This window comes from Dipodomys merriami, unplaced genomic scaffold (assembly GCF_024711535.1).
Source record: "Dipodomys merriami isolate MVZ:Mamm:240054 unplaced genomic scaffold, mDipMer1.0.p SCAF_3, whole genome shotgun sequence".
NCBI classification, from domain to species: Eukaryota; Metazoa; Chordata; class Mammalia; order Rodentia; family Heteromyidae; genus Dipodomys; species Dipodomys merriami.
In genome coordinates, this window is record NW_027204492.1 from 38,130,296 (window position 1) to 38,149,260 (window position 18,965).

At 38.1% G+C, this 18,965-nt stretch overlaps 1 protein-coding gene across 6 annotated transcripts in view; it reads right to left on the reverse strand.

Moving 5' to 3' along the window:
* Mid2 (midline 2) overlaps nucleotides 1-18,965 on the reverse strand; it is a 110,240-nt gene that overhangs the window by 17,552 nt on the left and 73,723 nt on the right. For 3 of the 6 annotated variants that reach the window (XM_070039953.1, XM_070039952.1, XM_070039950.1), the window contains exons 4-7: nucleotides 15,892-15,999; nucleotides 14,073-14,221; nucleotides 3,077-3,204; nucleotides 277-420 (exon numbers count right to left, since the gene is read on the reverse strand). In XM_070039953.1, the coding sequence (XP_069896054.1) occupies nucleotides 277-420; nucleotides 3,077-3,204; nucleotides 14,073-14,221; nucleotides 15,892-15,999 (529 nt within the window). Of the gene's footprint in view, nucleotides 1-186; nucleotides 421-3,076; nucleotides 3,205-14,072; nucleotides 14,222-15,891; nucleotides 16,000-18,965 lie in introns of all 6 variants that reach the window. The other 3 variants (XM_070039951.1, XM_070039949.1, XM_070039947.1) reach the window with 1 other exon arrangement.

An 18,965-nucleotide genomic window follows, 5' to 3' on the forward strand; every position in this document is an offset into this window, starting at 1 on the left:
GCAGTGCTCTCCTTGGGACAGTGGAGTGACAAACAAATGGGAATGACCTCAGGGAATGACCTGTCCAGCAGGGAAATGCACAAGTTGCTTGTCACCCAGCAGGAAGAGCTTCACAATGCCCCGGGGAGCTTACACTGTCTATGAAAGACTATACTAAACAACCTAACATGTCTTACAAACACTTGCCTCGTGGCGCCCCGGCCAATCTTGAGCAGCTTACTGCTTCCTTACATTTCCTTATCTCTGGCCACAGGCCCCAACTACACCATGACTTACTGATGAAGTTAGCCTGGCCAGTGAATATGGTGTACTGAAGCTCATAGGAGCTGATGCTGAACTCATCATCCGAGATCCAGTGGACTGTAATGGTGTCATGGGAGGCTGTACAGAGTTCCTCTCGGATAGATGGTGGGTTTGGGGCTGTAAGAAAAAGTAGGGGGAAAAGAAAGGTAAGAAACATTCACTGTTTGGAATTTTACAATCCTTATTCTTCCTGTCTAACTCAACATCTCTAGGAAAGGAAGAGTCATTTGTTTGTTTCTTTATTTTACTCAATACTGAGGTTTAAACCCAGACTATCACACATACTTGACAAGCATTCTATTAAGATATATTTCCAGTTCTGGAAAAGTCTTAGGGGAGAAATTTTAGATTGCAAGACACATGCAACCTGAAACACAACCACTTGTTTCAACAATGAAGATATTTTAGGCTTAGCTATTGTGATGAGTTCTCCCATTGTCCAATTGGCCCTACATAAACACATATGTATACTTTATAGCTAAATAGCTACATATTTTACTTATATAACATGGACTTCAGTCTACTTCATTCTATTTCTTTGTCAGTTATAGGGCTTGAAATCAGGGCCTGGGTGCTGCCCCTGACTCTTTTGTTCAAGGCCAATGCTCTATCAATTTGACCCAGAGCTCCACTTCCCATTTTCTGGTGGTCATTTGGATATAGGCATCTCAAGGACTTTGGTGCCTGGTCTGGCTTTGAACTGTGATCCTCAGATCTCAACCTCTTGAGTAGATATTATTATAAACATGAGCCACCACCAGAACCTAGCTACTTTATTCTATTTCAAAATAACTTTTATTATATATATTTGACAATAAAGTTCAAATTAATACTAGTTCTCCCATCTGTAAAATGGGAATGATAATTACTGTATTAATTTGCTCTGAGGATTAATGATATAAAATTCATGTAAAGTATCTGGCATAAATAAACGATAGTTATGCTAAGATATTAACAAAATAGCTACAAGCATAAAGTTATATTTATACATGTACTTTTCTCATAAAATAATCATTCAATAATCTTTAAGGTTGCTAGCAATTATTTTATTTTATTTTTATTTTTATTTTTTTGTCAGTTGTGGGGTTTGAACTCTGGGCCTGAGTGCTGTCCCTCAGTTCTTCAGCTCAAGGTGAACACTCTACCACTTGAGCTACAGCACCACTTACGGTTTTCTGGTGGTTTTTATTGGAGATAAAAGTTTCACAGACTTTCCTGCCCCAGCTGGCTTTGAACCATGATCCTCAGATCTCAGCCTCCTGAGTAGTTAGGATTACAGGCGTGAGCCACAGGCACCTGGCTAGTAGTCAACAATTTTAACAGTCTGGTTGCATCTTGTATTTTATTTTTTTTGGTAGAAATTTATTTATTTATTTTTATTTTTGTCAGTCCCAGGGCTTGAACACTTGGCTTGGGCACTATCCTTGAGCTCCTCTTTACTCAAGGCTAGTACTCCACCGTTTGGGCTACAGTGCCACTTCTGTTTTTTTTCTATGATTAATTGGAGGTAAGAGTCTCACAGGCTTTCTTGGGCTGGCTTCAAACTATGATCTTCAGATCTGAGCGTGAGCCACTGGCATACAGACTTTTGTAGAAATTTATTAGGCTTTATTTTAGACATTTTAACAATTGTACACTCACTCTTGATTTTGTTGTTGTTGGTGGTGGTGGTGGTGGTGGTTGTGAAGCTTGTACTCTGGGCATGGGCACTGTCCCTCAGCTCTTCAGCTCAAGGTTAGCACTCTACCACTTGAGCCACAGTACCACTTCCAGTTTTCTGGTGGTTAATTGGAGATGTGTCTCATGGGCATTCCTGCCTGGGCTGGCTTTGAACTGTGATCCTCAGATCTCAGCCTCCAGAGAAGTTAGGATTACAGGCGTGAGCCACCAGCACCAAGCTTGATAGCTGTTTGTAAGCACCTTCTCAAATATTTTTAGGTTACATATTATTACTGATAAGTCTTTGTTGAGAGCATCCTTTGGAAAGGTGTTTTGGCTCAAAAGAAAATCACCTGCAGCCAGGCTCTGGTGCTGGTGGCTCACACCTGTAATCCCAGCTACTCAGGAGGCTGAGATCTGAGGATCATGGTTTGAAGCCAGCCCAGGCAAGAAAGTATGTGAGACTCATCTCCATTTATTCACCCTAAAACCCAAAGTGGAGCTGTGGCTCAAAGTGGTAGAGTGCTAACCTTAAGCACAAAAGCTTAGGGACAGTGCTCAGGCCTTGAGTTTAAGCCCCACCACCGACAAAACAAACAAAAAAACAAAATAACTGCCATAATGGTCACTTCCAATGCAGGCCCATGGGGAGTAGTACTTCAGTTAAACAGAAGGTTGAATTTTTTTCTCCCTTTTTTTCATGCTAATCAACAAACCAACAAATTGGGCTAATGTCTTCCTCCTTAATATTGTGCATAATTTGACTATACCATGATTAGCACAAACATGAGGAAACTGTTGTGATTGGTGAATATACCCTTATCCTCTCTGGCATCTGTTTCTTACAAGCAGTCTGTCTTGAAAACTAATGCTGAGTGCTAATATCTCTGACACTTCATATGAAACTTTAGAAGCATTAAATATTTGATGGAATCATCTTTCTTTTCTATTACAATGGGGGTGAACTAAAAGACATTTTACCTAAAGATACATCTATCACATCTAAGTTTAGAAAAAATCATTTTAAATAATGTCCCTTTCAGATTACATTCAACTGAAAATTCACCCAAATAAAAAAAATTAAACAAGCAGGAAAAGTGCAATATTTTCACACCTGTTAAGTAGTCTAGCCCCTCCAACAGTTTCTTTTCTCTAGAAAAATCTAAAGCAAAGTTTTCAAAGGCATCATTAAAATTGATGTCTGGAATCAGAACTTGAGAAGATGCAGTTGCCATAGCGACCCTGAAAAAAAAAAGTACATCAATATACATCAAAATAAGCTTGCAATCTCATCCAGTGTTTGATTTCTGGCTTAACAACAGGAAAACAAATGACTTGCAAGGGAAAAATCGTATCCGTTCTTTTCCAATGAAAATCATTTCAATTTTAATTGTCAGGAACCAATTAAGTGTTATACCATATTTGCTCACATATGTTCACCCCTCAAACACACTCTCCCATCCTGTCTTAATTTTGAGAAGTAAATACAGGATTTTTTCCTCTCTGCATCATTTTCCATCTGGTAGGCAGCCTCAAAACTAGACCTCTGAAGGCTTGGTAAGAGCAATTTAAGAATTTATCCCCTTTTTTTTTTCCATGCTAATCAACAAACCCACAAGCTGGGTTAACATTTTCTTATTACTGCCCATTATTATTAATTTTTGGACCCAGTCCTAGGACTTGAACTCAGGGCTTGTCCCTGAGTTTTTTTGCTCCAGGCTAGCACTCTATCACTTGAGCCACAGCTCCACTTCTGGCTTCTTGGTGGTTAGTTGGAGATAAAAGTCTCACAAATCTTCCTGCCTGGTCTGGCTTTGAACTGCAATCCTCAGATCTCAGTGAGTAGCTAGGATTACAGGCATGAGCCATCAGGCACTCAGGTAGATCTGGTCTTTTATAATATTTACATTTCATTTTTTATTCTCTAATTGAATAATCCTATGATAATTTTAACTCCTTAATTACTTTTAAAGGACTCAAGAATGAGGTTCAGCCGGGGGCCAGTGGCCCCCTGTAATCCAAGCTACTCAGGAGGCTGAGATCTGAGAATCTCAGTTTAAAGCCAGCCCAGTCAGGAAGTCCATGAAACTCTTATCTCCAATAAACCACTAGAAAACCAGAAGTGGCACTGTGGCTCAAGCAGTAGAGTGCTCACCTTGAGCTGAAGAGCTGAGGGACAGTGCCCAAGCCAAGAGTTCAAGCCCCACGACCGACAAAAAAAAAAAAAAAGAATGAGGTTCATGTTTTGTACCTCTTGTATTTTGTGTGGTTCCTAAAACAATGAAAGACATATAATAAATAATAGCAATTGTTAACATTTGTTGAGTGATTAGTTGATACAAGGCATTGTGCATGCAACTTATGCAAATTATCTAATTTATTCATAATCATAACTTTGTTAGATGTTATTTCCATTTTGTAAGTAAAAACGTAAAGAAGTAAATTTCCCAAGATCATACAACTAGTAAAAAGCAAGATATAATTGAATCCATGAACATCTAATTGTAATCTGTACCTATATCCATTTATAGTTTCTTCTCTCTTTTATTTATTTTTTATTTTATTTTTATTTTTTTTTGGGTCCGGTCGTGGGGCCTGAAACTCTGGGCCTGGGCGCTGTCCCTCAGCTCTTCAGCTCAAGGCTAGCGCTCTACCACTTGAGCCACAGCGCCACTTCCGGCTTTTTTTCTTTTTGCTTATGTGGTGCTGAGGAATCGAACCCAGGGCCTCAGGCATGCAAGGCAAGCGCTCTACCACTGAGCCACCTTCCCAGCCCTCTTCTCTCTTTTAATTAAAAAATATACTTTTTATATATTTCAGCAATTCTTTTTCCCCCCTCTTCCTGGGGCTTGATCTCTGTGCCTGGGCACTGCCCCTGGGCTTCTTTTATTCAATGAGTGCACTCTACCACTTACGCCACAGCTCCATTTCTAGGGTATTTTTAAAGTAGTTTATTCAAGATAAGAGTCTGAGGAAATTTCCTGCCTGGGATGACTGTGAACCATGATCCTCAGATCTCAGCTTGAGTATCTAGGATTACAGGTGTGAGCCCCTGGTGATAGGCATATTTCAGCAACATTTAACCATGGTTACACATTAGAATAATTATCTGGGGGAACTTTTATCAAAATATTCTCTTTTTTGTGGGTCATGGGGCTTGAAATCTGGGCATGGGCATTGTCCCTGAGCTCTTCAGCTCAAGGTGAATGTTCTACCACTTGAGCCACAGCACCACTTCTGATTTTCTGGTGGCTAAATTGCTGATAAGGGTCTCATGGTTTTTCCTGCCTGGCCTGGCTTTGAAACACAATCTTCAGATCTCAGCCTCCTGAGTAGCTAGGATTACAGGCATGAGCCACCAGCACTCAGCAAAATATTCATGTTTGAGTCCTGTATCAGACCTTCTGAATCAGAACCAATTAAGGTCTTGCATATGAAAATGCCAAGAAGGAAAGAAACATGAGCTTGGCAACAACATGCAGATTAGAATGGCAAAGGGGGCATGAAGTAGAAGAAGATCAGAAAGGAAACTTTTTATGGTAAAGCAGTTGTAAGGGAATGAAAAACTGAATAAATGCATACACATGAATGTACTCCTTGTTGCACATCTACAAACAGCTCTTGGCAAAATGTGGTATATATATACACAATGGAATTCTATGCCTCCATCAGAAAGAATGACATTGCCCCATTTGTTAGGAAATGGAAAGACTTGGAAAAAACTATATTAAGTGAAGTAAGCCAGGCCCAAAGAAACATAGGTCCCATGGTTTCCCTCATTTGCAATAACTAGTATATGTCTGAGACAAGAAGAAACAGTCTGATAAGTTGATGTTAAGCGAAATGAACCCCAAGATAAGGACTCAAATGGTTTTTCTTTCTTGCTATTGTTTCTAACATATTTATAAGATGATTTTTTTGTTGCTTTGTATGTCCCTCCCCCACGATATAAGCCCTGTTTTCATTGTATTTGATGTTGGTATAATTTGTGGAGGGGAAGAGAAAAAATAAATTGTTTAAATAGGGATACAGGTGGACCCATTGCAATAATGAGATGTATAAGACAGTATGTCGAAAAATGAACTTTACAACTTTGGTGCAGTGGAAGGGAGGATGGCGGGGGTGAGATGGGAAGGGATGGAAAGGGGAAACAAAGAAGGAGGCAACAATGCTTGATAAGAAATGTACTCATTACCTTGCTCATGTAATTGTAACCCCTCTGTACGGTATTTTCACAATAAAAAAAACAGCTCTTGGCTGTATATAAAAATAGAGCTGTTGCAAGAATAAACTGCAGGCTAGTATAAACAAATGCAAGATTTGTCTAAGGGTCTTACATTGAACTATAAGTCTTCTAGGATTAGATGCATAAGCAGACGATAACTTCTTTAGGGTAAAAGTCAAGCTAGATATGGCTTATGAAATTTCTTCCTAGACTCCTCAGTCTTCATTCATTTTTTTCCATCTACCCATCTACCCATCCATTAAGAAAAACTAATTTATTAGTTGCTGGTGGTTCATGCCTATATTCCTAGCTACGTGCAAGGTTGAGATCTACAGATAATGATTTGAGGACAATCTGGGTAGAAAAGTTCATGAAACCACCTTCTCAACCAATAGCTGGGGATGATGCTGTTTACCAATCATCATAGCTGTGTGGAAGGTTGAAATCAAGAGGATCACAGTTCCAGGTTAACTTGGTCAGAAAAGTCTGCAAGATTTTGTTTTGATGAAAGAAGTTGGGTGTGATGGCATATGCCTGATATCATAGCAATAGTATGCAGTGAAAAATAGGAAGATCATCAGGAAGCAAGAGTCTAAAAAATAACTAGTGTAAAAAAGGAGCTGGGGGCTTAGCTCAAGTGGTAGGACACCTACAAGAGTGAGGCCTTGAGTTCAAACCCTAGTATCGCAAAAAACAAAGGAATGAAGTTAGATTGAATTAGGGAGGGAAGAGAGATGACAAAAGAAGAAAAGAAGAGAGGAGAGGAAGGGAGAAAAGGATAAGGGAGGGTAGGGAGAGGGGAGGGGAAGGGAGAGGAGCAAAGGAAAGAAAAACTAATACACTAGGTCCTGTGCTAGATGTTGGAGACACATAGGGAAAATATATCCTTGTAATGATCCTGGCCCTTGCAGTGCTCATAGATCATGAAAAATAGAGACATTAGTTGTTCAATATAAAGAGCATCGAGTATAAACAAGAGACTTGGGAAGTGATGATAAACTCCCTAGCAGAAGTCATTTTGTTGTTACTATAAAGGTGATGTACAGACAGGTTACTATTTCAAAGTCAGTTAATGAGTACATTTCTTTTAGGACAATGTCACCCCTTCATTCTCTACAGTTCAAGCAACAGTCTATATGATGAATAGAAATTAGCTAAATTAGGGCTATATGAATGTGTGTCCTCTTACATCTTATGGCTGCAGTCATTCAGGGTCTCATAAGCTATCCTACAAACCCATGACCCTATCCTAAGAACAATGAGGGCCACTAGAGCATTTTAGACAAAGAAATGTAGTGTTTTAAGAAGATGAGAAGGGGTCAAAATTGGAAGTAGGAGGAAAAGGTTTTCAAGATGTTTAGGAATAAGAAGCAAGTAAAGTAGTAATGGGAATGTAGGCAAAACAGAAAGAACTGATTCAAAAAACATGAAAACAAACCAACAAATATATTTAAAAATCCAATTACATGAGAAATCAAAGGGATATAAATTAAAATGAAATGGCATTTAGATTATAAATAATGTAATATAGGAACTTTCTATGCCTACTTAAATGATGCCTACATGTTTTATTAGGACTGAAATCAACAGACATTTTGAAGGCAATTTAACATTAAGTATCAAAATAGTTTAAAATTATTCTTTGACATCACAGTTCTACTTCATAAAATTCTTCCTAGGGAAATAACAGATGTATGCAAATATAATCACAAGGGCACTCCACATCCCATATGTAAACTAATTGTTTAGCAATAAGACCAAGTTAAGTTTGTATTATACATCAAAAGATGAAACATCATATGACCATTGGAAATTAGATTTTACAAGGCTATGGGGAAATATGTGTGCTAAATTATGTTTCAAATGTAAGATAGAGTAGAGAATAATCTTACTAACCTTATGTTTGTGAAATATGTATGTATGTATGTTTATATGTATACACACATATATACTTAGGAATACATACACATACATACATTTATATGTATATATAATTGTGTATGTATATATTAGAATATAAAAAGATTCTGTGCTCCCAAATGCTAATGTGGCTGGAAGATTAAGAATGAATTAAAAGTGACATTGTAAGGCATATATACACAGCCTCCCTGCATCTGTCTGTATTTGTGTTTATGAAAAACACAAAATTAGTATCTTGTTACAGTCTTTGCTAGGCATGATATGATGAATGTCATTTGTAATGAGAATGAGATATTTTAGTTAAAATTTCATTTTTTCTGAAATCATGGTGCCTTAACACAATACAATGAATAATGGTGGGGAGGAATTCTCAATTCTGGGTGAGACTAGTGAGAAAGATATTTAGGTTAGGTATGTGATTCTCAAGTCACACCTCATAGATAGCCATCCAGTTCATCTCCTTGAATACATGAAAAAAAGATTTTTGTACGGATTTGGAAATTATCACAAGGAAATTGATGGTAATTTGATGGTAAATAATTCCCTAGGAGCTACTAAGTTTGCAAGGAAATTGTGCATAGAGAGGAAACTATCCAAAAGCATTAGCAGTAAGAAAAATAACCTTAAAGAAATAGAGCAATGAAGACTTCATCACAAAAGCAAAAACAATTAGATGGGTAAGAAAGAAACCATGGGGAAGGGGAAAAAAAGGAAGAGGCAACAATGTACTCATTATCTTGCCCATGTAATTGTAACCCCTCTGTATGGTACTTTCACAATAAAAAATAAAATAAAGTAAAAAACAAAGAAACCATGAGTGATCACGGAAGACAAGAGAAGAGAGATTGCCAAGTGAAAATGGTCAATTAGTGCCAGGCACCAGTAGTTCATGCCTGGAATCTTAGCTACTCAGGAGCTTGATATCTGAGTCCAAAGCCAACCCAGGGAAGGAAAGTCTGTGAGATACTTATCTCCTATTAAATACCAAAAAGCTGAAGTGGACCTGTGGCTCAAGTGGTATAGCCCTAGACCTGAGCAAAAATGCTCAGGGATAGGGTGCAGGCCCAGAGATCAAGCCTTATGACTGGCAAACAAAAATGGCGAATCAGGAAAAATACTACTGAGAAGGATGAAGTTAGATGAAAGGGAAAGATGAAACAAAGGAATTTGTTTTGTTTAGAAACAAGGTCTTTATTTGGTGACCTTCAAAAGAACTTTCAAAGAGGTGGGAAAATATTTGAGGATTGAAGATTGAGTGGTAACAATTACAATGGTTTAATTGTATGTTTTAGCTCTGTTTTCATGAAATCCCTCTGAAATGACAAAGAATAAAACGTCATAAACCCCACAAAGGCAAAGAAAATGGAAAAAAGGAGATGCCAGCAATTAAGAGATTGTCAACAAATGTTTGGATGAATGTGTGGTAACCAACAACAGAACAGAGAAAGCTGGACCAGAAAGCCAGCAACATCAAGCTGATTTAATGGCATAAAGTTGAAAGTGTGCATGAAAAATAACTAGACCCCCAGATCCACTAAAAAAAAAATTGTTGTTTTCCACTTTCTGGCAGCAGATGTAAGGATGTGAGATCTACTTTTTGTGAGTTTTGACATTATACTAAAAGCTATCTTAAAATCCTCAGCTCCCTTTTCCTGCTTGACTCCCAGAATGCTGGAAAGCAGGCCTGTAACTCCACCTCTAACCAAGAACTGAAAAAAAAAAAATTAGTGTTCCCCCAGGCGCTAATGGCTCATGCTTGTAATCCTAGCTACTTAGGGGGCTGAGATCTGAAGACTAAAGTTCAAAGCCAGCCCAGGCAGGAAAATCTATGAGACTCTTATCTCCAGTTAACCACTAAAAAAGTAGAAGTGAAGCTGTGGCTCAAATGGTAAAGTACCAGCTTTGAGCAGAAAAAGCTAAAAGACACTGTTCAGAACTGAGTTCAGATCACACACACACACACACACACACACACACACACACACACACACACACACACACACAGAGTGTTCCAACTGTATAATTCTGTACCCATTTTAGTGAGAGCTTTTAGTGATTACAATTTAAAAGGTAGGCTAAAACTAAAACTTACTAGATATAGGGAATGGAAGGACAGAAACTAAAACTTACAGAGGAAACTTAGAGGTAACCAAGACAATGCAGAGTTTTGAAAAAAACTTTTTAAAATAAAAATATTCTCTGGAAAACAAGCAAATAGTTTGTGGCCATGAAACAACAATAAAATGTTAAAAATAAGCAAAGAGCAAAAAAACATATGAGGAAGTGCTCAACATCCCTGGCCATAAAGGAAATGCAAATCAAAACAACTCAGAGATTCCATCTCAACCCAGTCAAGATTGGCCAACATTGTGAATTCAAGCAGCAACAAATGCTAGTTGGGATGTGGGGGAAAGGAACCCTATTGCATTGCTGGTGGGAATGCAAACTAGTACAACCACTCTGGACAGCAGGAGGTTCCTCAAAAAACTAAACATAAACCAACCATATCACTTTTGGGCTTCTACGCAGAACATCACAAGCCAGAATACCATAAAATACTTACACATCCATGTTTAGTACTGCATATACACAAACCAAGTTATGGGAACAGCCCAGATGCCCTACAATAGATGAGTGGATCAAAACAAATGTAGTACCTATACACAATGGAATTTTTAAAAGTTAATTTATTTTATTGTTTTTATAGAGGTGATGTACAGAGGGATTACAATTATGAGACAGGTAAAGTAAGCCAAGTCAGAGAGACAAATGACACATGTTTTCTCTCATACGCAGAAGCTAGATCTAAAATACCCCAAGGCATATTAAATTATGCAGGACTCTAGGCATTCACACACAGTGAGACCAAACGAGGATACTCTTAGGGGAGGAACTCAAAGAAACAATGCTTCTGTGCCTCTGATCATATAAAATAATATTTATCAAAAGAATTCCAGGAAATGAAAACAAGAGGCTTTTTTCCCTTTTTGCCTTATTTGCTCATTTATGTGTATTTGGGGAGGGCAGGTAAGGGGACACAGAAATAGAGGGACTAAAGATGAACAAATGCAGCAGTGGGATTCAGTAGGTACTATGTTGAAAATGAACTATATACAACCTGCGTGTGGGGATGGGTGAGAAAAACTACAAGAGAATGAAGGAAGGGGTGATACTGTCCAAAAAGAAATGTACTCATTAACTGACTTATGAAATGGTAACTCCTTTAAAATAGTAATTGTATTTTATTTAACTAATTGTTTTGGCCAGTTGTGGGACTTGAACTCAGGGCCTGGGTACTGTCCTTGAGCTTTTGTGCCACAGCTTTTTGGTGGTTAATTGGAGATAAGAGTCTCATGGATTTTTTTTCCTGACTGGGTTGGTTTCAAACTATGATCCTCAGATCTCAGCCTCCTGAGTAGCTAGGATTACAGACAACAGCGCCCGGCTATAATAACAATTTTTTAAAAATGAAAAATAACCCAAAGATCCATAAAAGACTTGTAAATAAAAATATAAATGATGAAATTGAGATTCTGCTAGAAAGAGTGGATGAAAAACTTAAAGTATCTTAGATACTTTCTTAAAACAAGAAGACCAAGTTACAGGAAACAAAAGATTTTTAATATTAGAGGAGAAACCTAGGATATTCCATATCTGACTAGAGTTCCAGAGAGGAAGAAGAAAGAATAAAGGAAGAAATATTAATAAATAGTATTAGAAAAAAAATCCAAAACTAGGCTACTAGTCTTCACATTGGAAATGCTTAGACCATCCTACCAAGAGGGATGCAGTAACAATGATGCACAACCCAGGCAAATCTTGGTAAAAATTTATAAAAACTAAGTTTAAGGTAAGATCTTAAAAAGTTATTGATTTTGAAGGATACTATTTAAAAAGATGAAAGATAAGAAATGTTGACAAGGATACAGAGAAATGGAACCCCTTTCCATTATTGGTGAGAATGTAAATTAGTATAACTACTGTAGCAAACTACACAGATTACTCCAAAAAAAGGAAAATATAACTAGCATATGATTTAACAATCTCACTTCCCAGAACATATCTAAAGGACTTGAAATCAATGTCAAAGAGATATGTAAACTCTGATCATCATTACATTATTATTCATAATAGTTAAGACGCATAATCAATCTATATTTCTGTCAATAGATGAATGGATAAATAAAATACAGTGTCCATACAAAATGGAATATTTCAACTTTAAAAAGAAACAAATCCTGTCATTTATGACAGCATGGATGAACCTGGAGGAGGACATCATGCTAAATGAAATATGCCGGGCACAGAAAAACAAATACTATACAACCTCATGTTTAAGAAATGTTAAAAGTCAAGCTCATAGAAGTAGAGAGTAGAACAGTGGTTAGCAGAAGCTTCTGGAAATGGAGATGTGGCTCAAGTGGTACACTGCCGTCCTAGAAGTGAAAGCTTGGGACTCTGAGTTCAAGCCTGAGAATGAACACACACATATAGAAAGATATTCAGTCTTCCTCTAGCTTTTTGAATTTATGGTTAAAATTATAATTGTAGTGATGGGGTTTTTTTTTGGGGTCCGGTCGTGGGGCCTGAACTCTGGGCCTGGGCGCTGTCCCTCAGCTCTAGGTTAGCGCTCTACCACTTGAGCCACAGCGCCACTTCCCGCTTTTTTCTTTATGTGGTGCTGAGGAATCAAACCAAGGGCCTCAGGCATGCAAGGCATGCGCTCTACCACTAAGCCACCTTCCCAGCCCTGTAGTGATGTTTTTGCCTACTAATTCAAATGCTTTTACTACTCATGGGTTGTATTTTCTGGATTCTTTGCACATCTGCTAATTTTTTATTGGATGCTAGGCTCTGTAAATTTTCTTTCATTTTTTGCTATATTTTGAGTTGGAATCTTATCACTGATAAAAGGGCAATGGGCAAAGGAATTGAACAGATTGAAAGGAGAGTTGCTGAAGTGAGAAATTACATACCCCAAATAAGCTAAAAATAAAAAGTGAAGATAGGAGGTAGCAGGTAGGTAGGCAGGACTTACAGGTCTCAATAAAGTTAAAGATGGATGCATTTGAATAAAAATATTTACAAGCATGGAGATTGTTCAAAAGAAGGATGCCTTAGTTTGTGATTTCACTGCAATTCCGAATGATGATACGGGTCTGGATGTAGTTCATTGGAAGTGGGTGGATGAAGTGATGCACAGGTAAGAGTCTCTGGAGGAAAGGATGTCTAGGAGGTTAGATGGCTAGAGCATTATATAAGCCAGCCACGCAGGTGCTGTTGTAGAAGCAATAAGAAAAAGATCTGAGCCTGGATTCCCAAGTCTTCAATGAATGAGAGCGAGCTATAAAAGAGGTCAAATATGGCCTAGTGATCTGGTTTAGTACCCAGAGGCCTTGGTAATTGTAGTGAACAATGCACTTTTAGACCATGAATTCTTTGCCAATGGCTTATGGATGGGCTCCTAAGAATACACAAGTCCTCTGAAGCTTCTGTACAAAATTATCTATTTTCTACCTAACAAATAAGGCTTTTGACTTTCATCAGATTTTCAAAGTAATGAGTGACAAAATAAAAGTCAAAGAATTGCTGTTGTAAAGGATTTATGTAAAGAACTAAATGAGAGAAACAATAACTGCACAAAGGCTTAGGAAAGGCACAATCTATCAATGTCACCATAAGTGTTTTTTCCTACACCATAACCATTTAAAGAGCTCAAGCCCTAAGTAAGCAGCAGGAGTAAAGACCTCATGTTGGGCTATGCACTAAAATAACTGGTAGGCTGAAAAGATGAAGAGAATGGTCCAGAAACCCACAGAGTAATATACCACTTGGGCTCTATAATCACCTAGCTGGTAAAATCATCAGGTGGCAGCTTCTACACACATGCTTGAACAGAATTCTTTCACTTGAAGTCAACCCCTTTCATAAGATCAGGCACTTCCAAAGAATATAGGAAACCTACCTCTCAGCAATATTTTTTGCAGACTGTAGAAACCGTGCCTGGTCATTTTCTTTCAGAATATGTTCGGCTTGGTTGATGAGGACTGTTGACCTCTCAAGACACTGACGACAATTAGCCACCTGCTGTGCCAACTTTCTCAGTTTCATAACCTTAAAGGAATTAGTAAAGGAAAAAAAAAGATAAAAAATACAGTGCTTAATTAAAAACAATAAAACACCATGAAGGAGATCTGCTGCAATGATTCTAAAAAATAAGGCTTCTTAGTATCCCACAGTCCCTGTATTAACCTTTTAACTTCTTTTTTTTTTTTTTTTTTGTCGGTTGTGGGGCTTGAATTCTGGGCTTGGGCACTGTCCCTGCACTCTTCAGCTCAAGGCAAGCACTCTACCACTTGAGCCACAGCACCACTTACGGTTTTCTAGTTGTTTATTGGAGATAAGAGTCTCATGGACTTTCCTGCCCGGGCTGGCTTTGAACCGTGATCTTCAGATCTCAGCCTCTGAGTAGCTAGGATTACAGGCGTGAGCTACCAGCGCCCGGCCCTTTTAACTTCTTGATGTACCCGCTAAGTCTCTCCTGCCAACTTTTCCTTCTCCAACTTATAACTCACTCACTTACATTACATAGTCATATATGCTCAGTTATCTTTGTACTAATAATATTAATTTTGTTATGAAAGCAATATATGTTCACTATTTAGAGCGCTTGCCTTGCATGCCTGAGGCCCTGGGTTAGATTTCTTAGCACCACATAAGTAAAAAGAAAAAAAGCCAGAAGTGGCACTGTGGCTCAAGTGGTAGAGCGCTAGCCTTGAGCTGAAGAGCTGAGGGACAGAGTTCAGGCCCCACGACCGGACCCCCCCCAAAAAAAAGAAAAATTGAAAATAAACAAAATTCTACCCACCAGAGATCACTATTGCTTACATCTTACTGTCCATACATTTAACAAAAAGTACCTTATTTTTCTTTGTGAGTATCTATACCTCCATGTATATATGTTTGTAAGTCTCTTTATTCATAATGCTGTGTTTCCAAATCTGTTTCCTTGGAAATTTCAATTTCTGTGTTAGCTGGAAGTACCCAGCATGGTATAGAGTGCTGTTCATCAAACCAGGTTCTCATAAAGTTTCACACTGTACCCACAGCATGAACTTATAATCACTAACTTTGACCAGCAGGCCAACAAACCTAAAACATTATAGCTGCATGGAGGCTCATATCTGACCTTTTGGATCACAATTCTTCAGCTTTCCAGTTATTAACCTCTATAACCCTGGCCCATATTTAATATCTACCATCATTTTTTTCTTTTTCCTCTTTCTTTCTTTCATTCTTTTGTTCTTTCTTTCTTTTTTTTGTCAGTAGCGGGGCTTAAACTATGGGCCTGGGCACACTTGAGCCACAGTACCACTTCTGGCTTTTTTTCTGTTTATGTGGTGCTGAGGAATTGAACCCAGGGCCTCATGCATGCAAGGCAAGCACTCTACCAATGAGCCACCTTCCCAGCCCTCCCCCCTTTTTTAATGATGGCTAATACAACAGCAAAACATCCAAATTCTAAGTGTACAAATAAAGGAATACTTCCATATTCATCTGTCCATGTAACCAACAACCAGGTCAAAATTTAGAATGTTTCCATTGAATTATCATCATTTTTATTGGGTTCATAACTCTAGGCCAAACTCTGCTTCTTCCCTCCTCCCTACAACTCAATTCTTCTGATTTCATGATCCAAGTTCAAACTGTAATCATCAGGATCAAACTCTGCCATCTGTGAAAAGTTAGCTCTTCCTTGGCCTCACTGAAATGTCATGCTTTACCTTTGTCTCTTTGATTTTCACAGCAATCATTTGCTTCCTTTGCTGGATGATCTCTACCAACTCATCACATTCTTCCATAAGTTTTGCCTCGTGCATAGCAGTATTCACCTGCCAAGAAAGTCCAGAGTATTACACAGTGATTGTTGCCTTTGTCCCCTGCTGACTCTTAAAAGGTTTGGACTGACAGCTAAACATGCACAACTTCTTCCATACCTCCCTCGATAAGATCCACTCCTAGAAGAAGAGTAGAGATGATGATATTAATGATGCAAGGGCATTGAAGCACCACAGATAGGAAGCTCTCCGGACCTCTGGTAGATCATGATGGTTAATGGAAGGCTGGGCAGAAGGACAGATGAGATGGGGGCATGTTATTCCCACTGTGCAATTCCCTTTACTCCAGCACCCTGTCCTGCTGTTCATTTGAAAAGAGGGTAAGGAGATTTACGTATATCAGGAAGAGAGCACCCTCCTCCACAAACACAATAATAATATTGTGACAACATATTTCTAACTGTCCTAACAAAAATGTACTCCATTTTCCTTGTTATTTCCTAATTTTAAATACATGAATGTGCAGATATATTTTCCCACGAGTTATATAAATGTGTAGGTATTTTTTCATGTAGTTGTTTTATTTTACTGGTATTTCCTCACCTGGTATGTCTTTATTGGTATCTTTGTTCAGTGTCTGACTATCTTTCCTATTTTGTAATACTACCTATATAAAATATCTCTACTGCAAAGTCAAAGTAAAAGATTCTATTCATCATTGCTGGTCCATGGACTGATTTCTCCCATATCTCCCTTAGTTATTGATAGTCCATGGTATAGAGGCCCCAGAAAGGGGCTAAAATGAAAGAAACAAATCTTTAGGCTTCCTAAATATAAAGGGGAAAGAAGGCAAGGGCTTAGCATACCAGGCATTTTATAGATACAATTAAATTATCTTTATAGCTTTATGATACAGCAGTCATGTTTTGTTTTGTTGGCACTAGGGTTTAAACTCAGGGCCTTGTACTTTTGCTAGGCTTGCTTGCTCACAGCAGGCAATCTACCACTTGAATCACACTTCCAGTCAGTTTTTCCTGGTTATTCGGAGATAGAGTCTCATAGGTATTTCTGCCCTTTCTGGCCTTGAATTGCAATCCTCCAGGTTTCAGCCTCCTGAGTAGATAGGATTAGTCATGAGCCACTGGCACCTTTATTCTCATTTCAAGGACAGGGAAATTGAGGTTCTGAGAATTTCAGTGCCTTGCTTCAAGTCATATAGCTGGATAAATGGTAAAACTATAATTCAAACTGAGTTGTGTTAGGTGAAACCCCTAGGCTGGCTGAGGAGGCAGATAAGGTTTCAGTTTTATTTCAGCAGCACATAGAGCAGTCACATAGAGAAGCTCGATAATTCCAAGAGTCTATTCAAGGACCACTTGAGCAGAGCTCTAGAAGGCTGAGAAACAGAGAATGGATTGCTTGAACTCATTCAAACTCAAGGGGCTGAATGCGTCATTAGTAGGAGAGGGCTGCATTTTCAGCCACTATCTCTCTTCACAGATGTCCTGTATATATTTTAACTCCAGCAAAACCTCCATCTCTAGACCAAGATAGACGTATTATCATCTCAAGGAATTCTCACTCATCTGAGAATAAAAGAAGTATCTAGTTCTCCCTGGGCCATTGCTTAGAGTACTTGTAAACACAGTTTCTTTTTCAGGTTGCTACTTGTATGTACTACACATGGTATACTACCTTGTTCCCTGTAATTTACTCCTTAGACTAACCTTTACACAGCACTTATTGTATGGTAGTCATTACTCTCATCAATTTATATATTCTAGTTCTCCCAATCCTCAAAACAATCCCTTGAAGAAGGAATCCTTTCTCCCATTTGATAGATAACTTAGACACAGAGATGAAGTAACTTGTTCCAGGCTACACAGCTAGTAGTGATAGAGATGAGATTTGGATCCAGGGAGTCTAACAGGAGGGTCCACATTTTACCAATTACATATACTGCCTCTCTAGAAAATGTACCTGTCTTCCATTTCATCATCTCTTTATTCTGACATCCCTTTACCTTTAGTCAATTCAGTCTGTTGTTTTCCCATAGAACTACATGTCCCATATGTTTGCCTGAGATTATCCTTTTACTCAGTAAGGCATTTGCTCATTTGTTGAACAATCTTTTCCTTACCTTTCAAGGACCTACTCACTAATCATCATGTCTTTAACTTCTCAATCTTCTGTTCCCTTTTTTGTATCTCCAAAGCATCTCCTTTGGAAATAGTGTTTACTATCTTACATCACAATAATATGTTAATCTGTCTTCCTCACTTAAACATAAGTTCTAGAGAACTCTTCCTCTCTCTCTCGCTCTGGAGAAACTGTGTCTTATTTGACTTTGCCTATCCCTTGCATAGTGACTGGAACACAGTATATGTTAAGTAAATATTTTTTGCATACTATTGAATGGTGAAAACATCTTTTACTGCTTCCTAGATATGTCCACTGGGTTAAAGTTCCTATAAATCATTGTACACCATATCTAAAAACAAACTTTATTCTCTTCATATCTGCTCTTCACCTCTGGTTTATTATTTTTTTCAATGCTACTACTATTATTACTACAGTTCCTCAGGTTCAGTATCACTTTGATTGCTTCTCCCTCAGTAGCCAAATAAATTCATGGTAATTCCAAAGTTCTTCCCTTTTCTTTTTTGATCTTAGTAAAGCTCTTCTGGTAATAAAATGAAGATCTAAGCCAGGAAACAACATACTGATGTTCTTACCATACTTTGGACTTATATTATAAAAAGCTTTCCTTTATTCCTCTCCCAAGTTCTAGAATTTTAACTTTGTCATGCATCTGTACAATTCTTCCTTGGCCCAGAAGCCCAGAAAAATGATCATCATCTTCATCAGAATATGTATTAAGCATCTTTGTGTGTGATGCATTATGCTGAGGCCCTGACCTCATCAATTCGCAATCTAGATGGCGAGGAGCTATATACATATGAAACAAGCCAGGCAAGGTAGCATAAATTAAATAGTAATTGAGTCATGTAGACTATAAT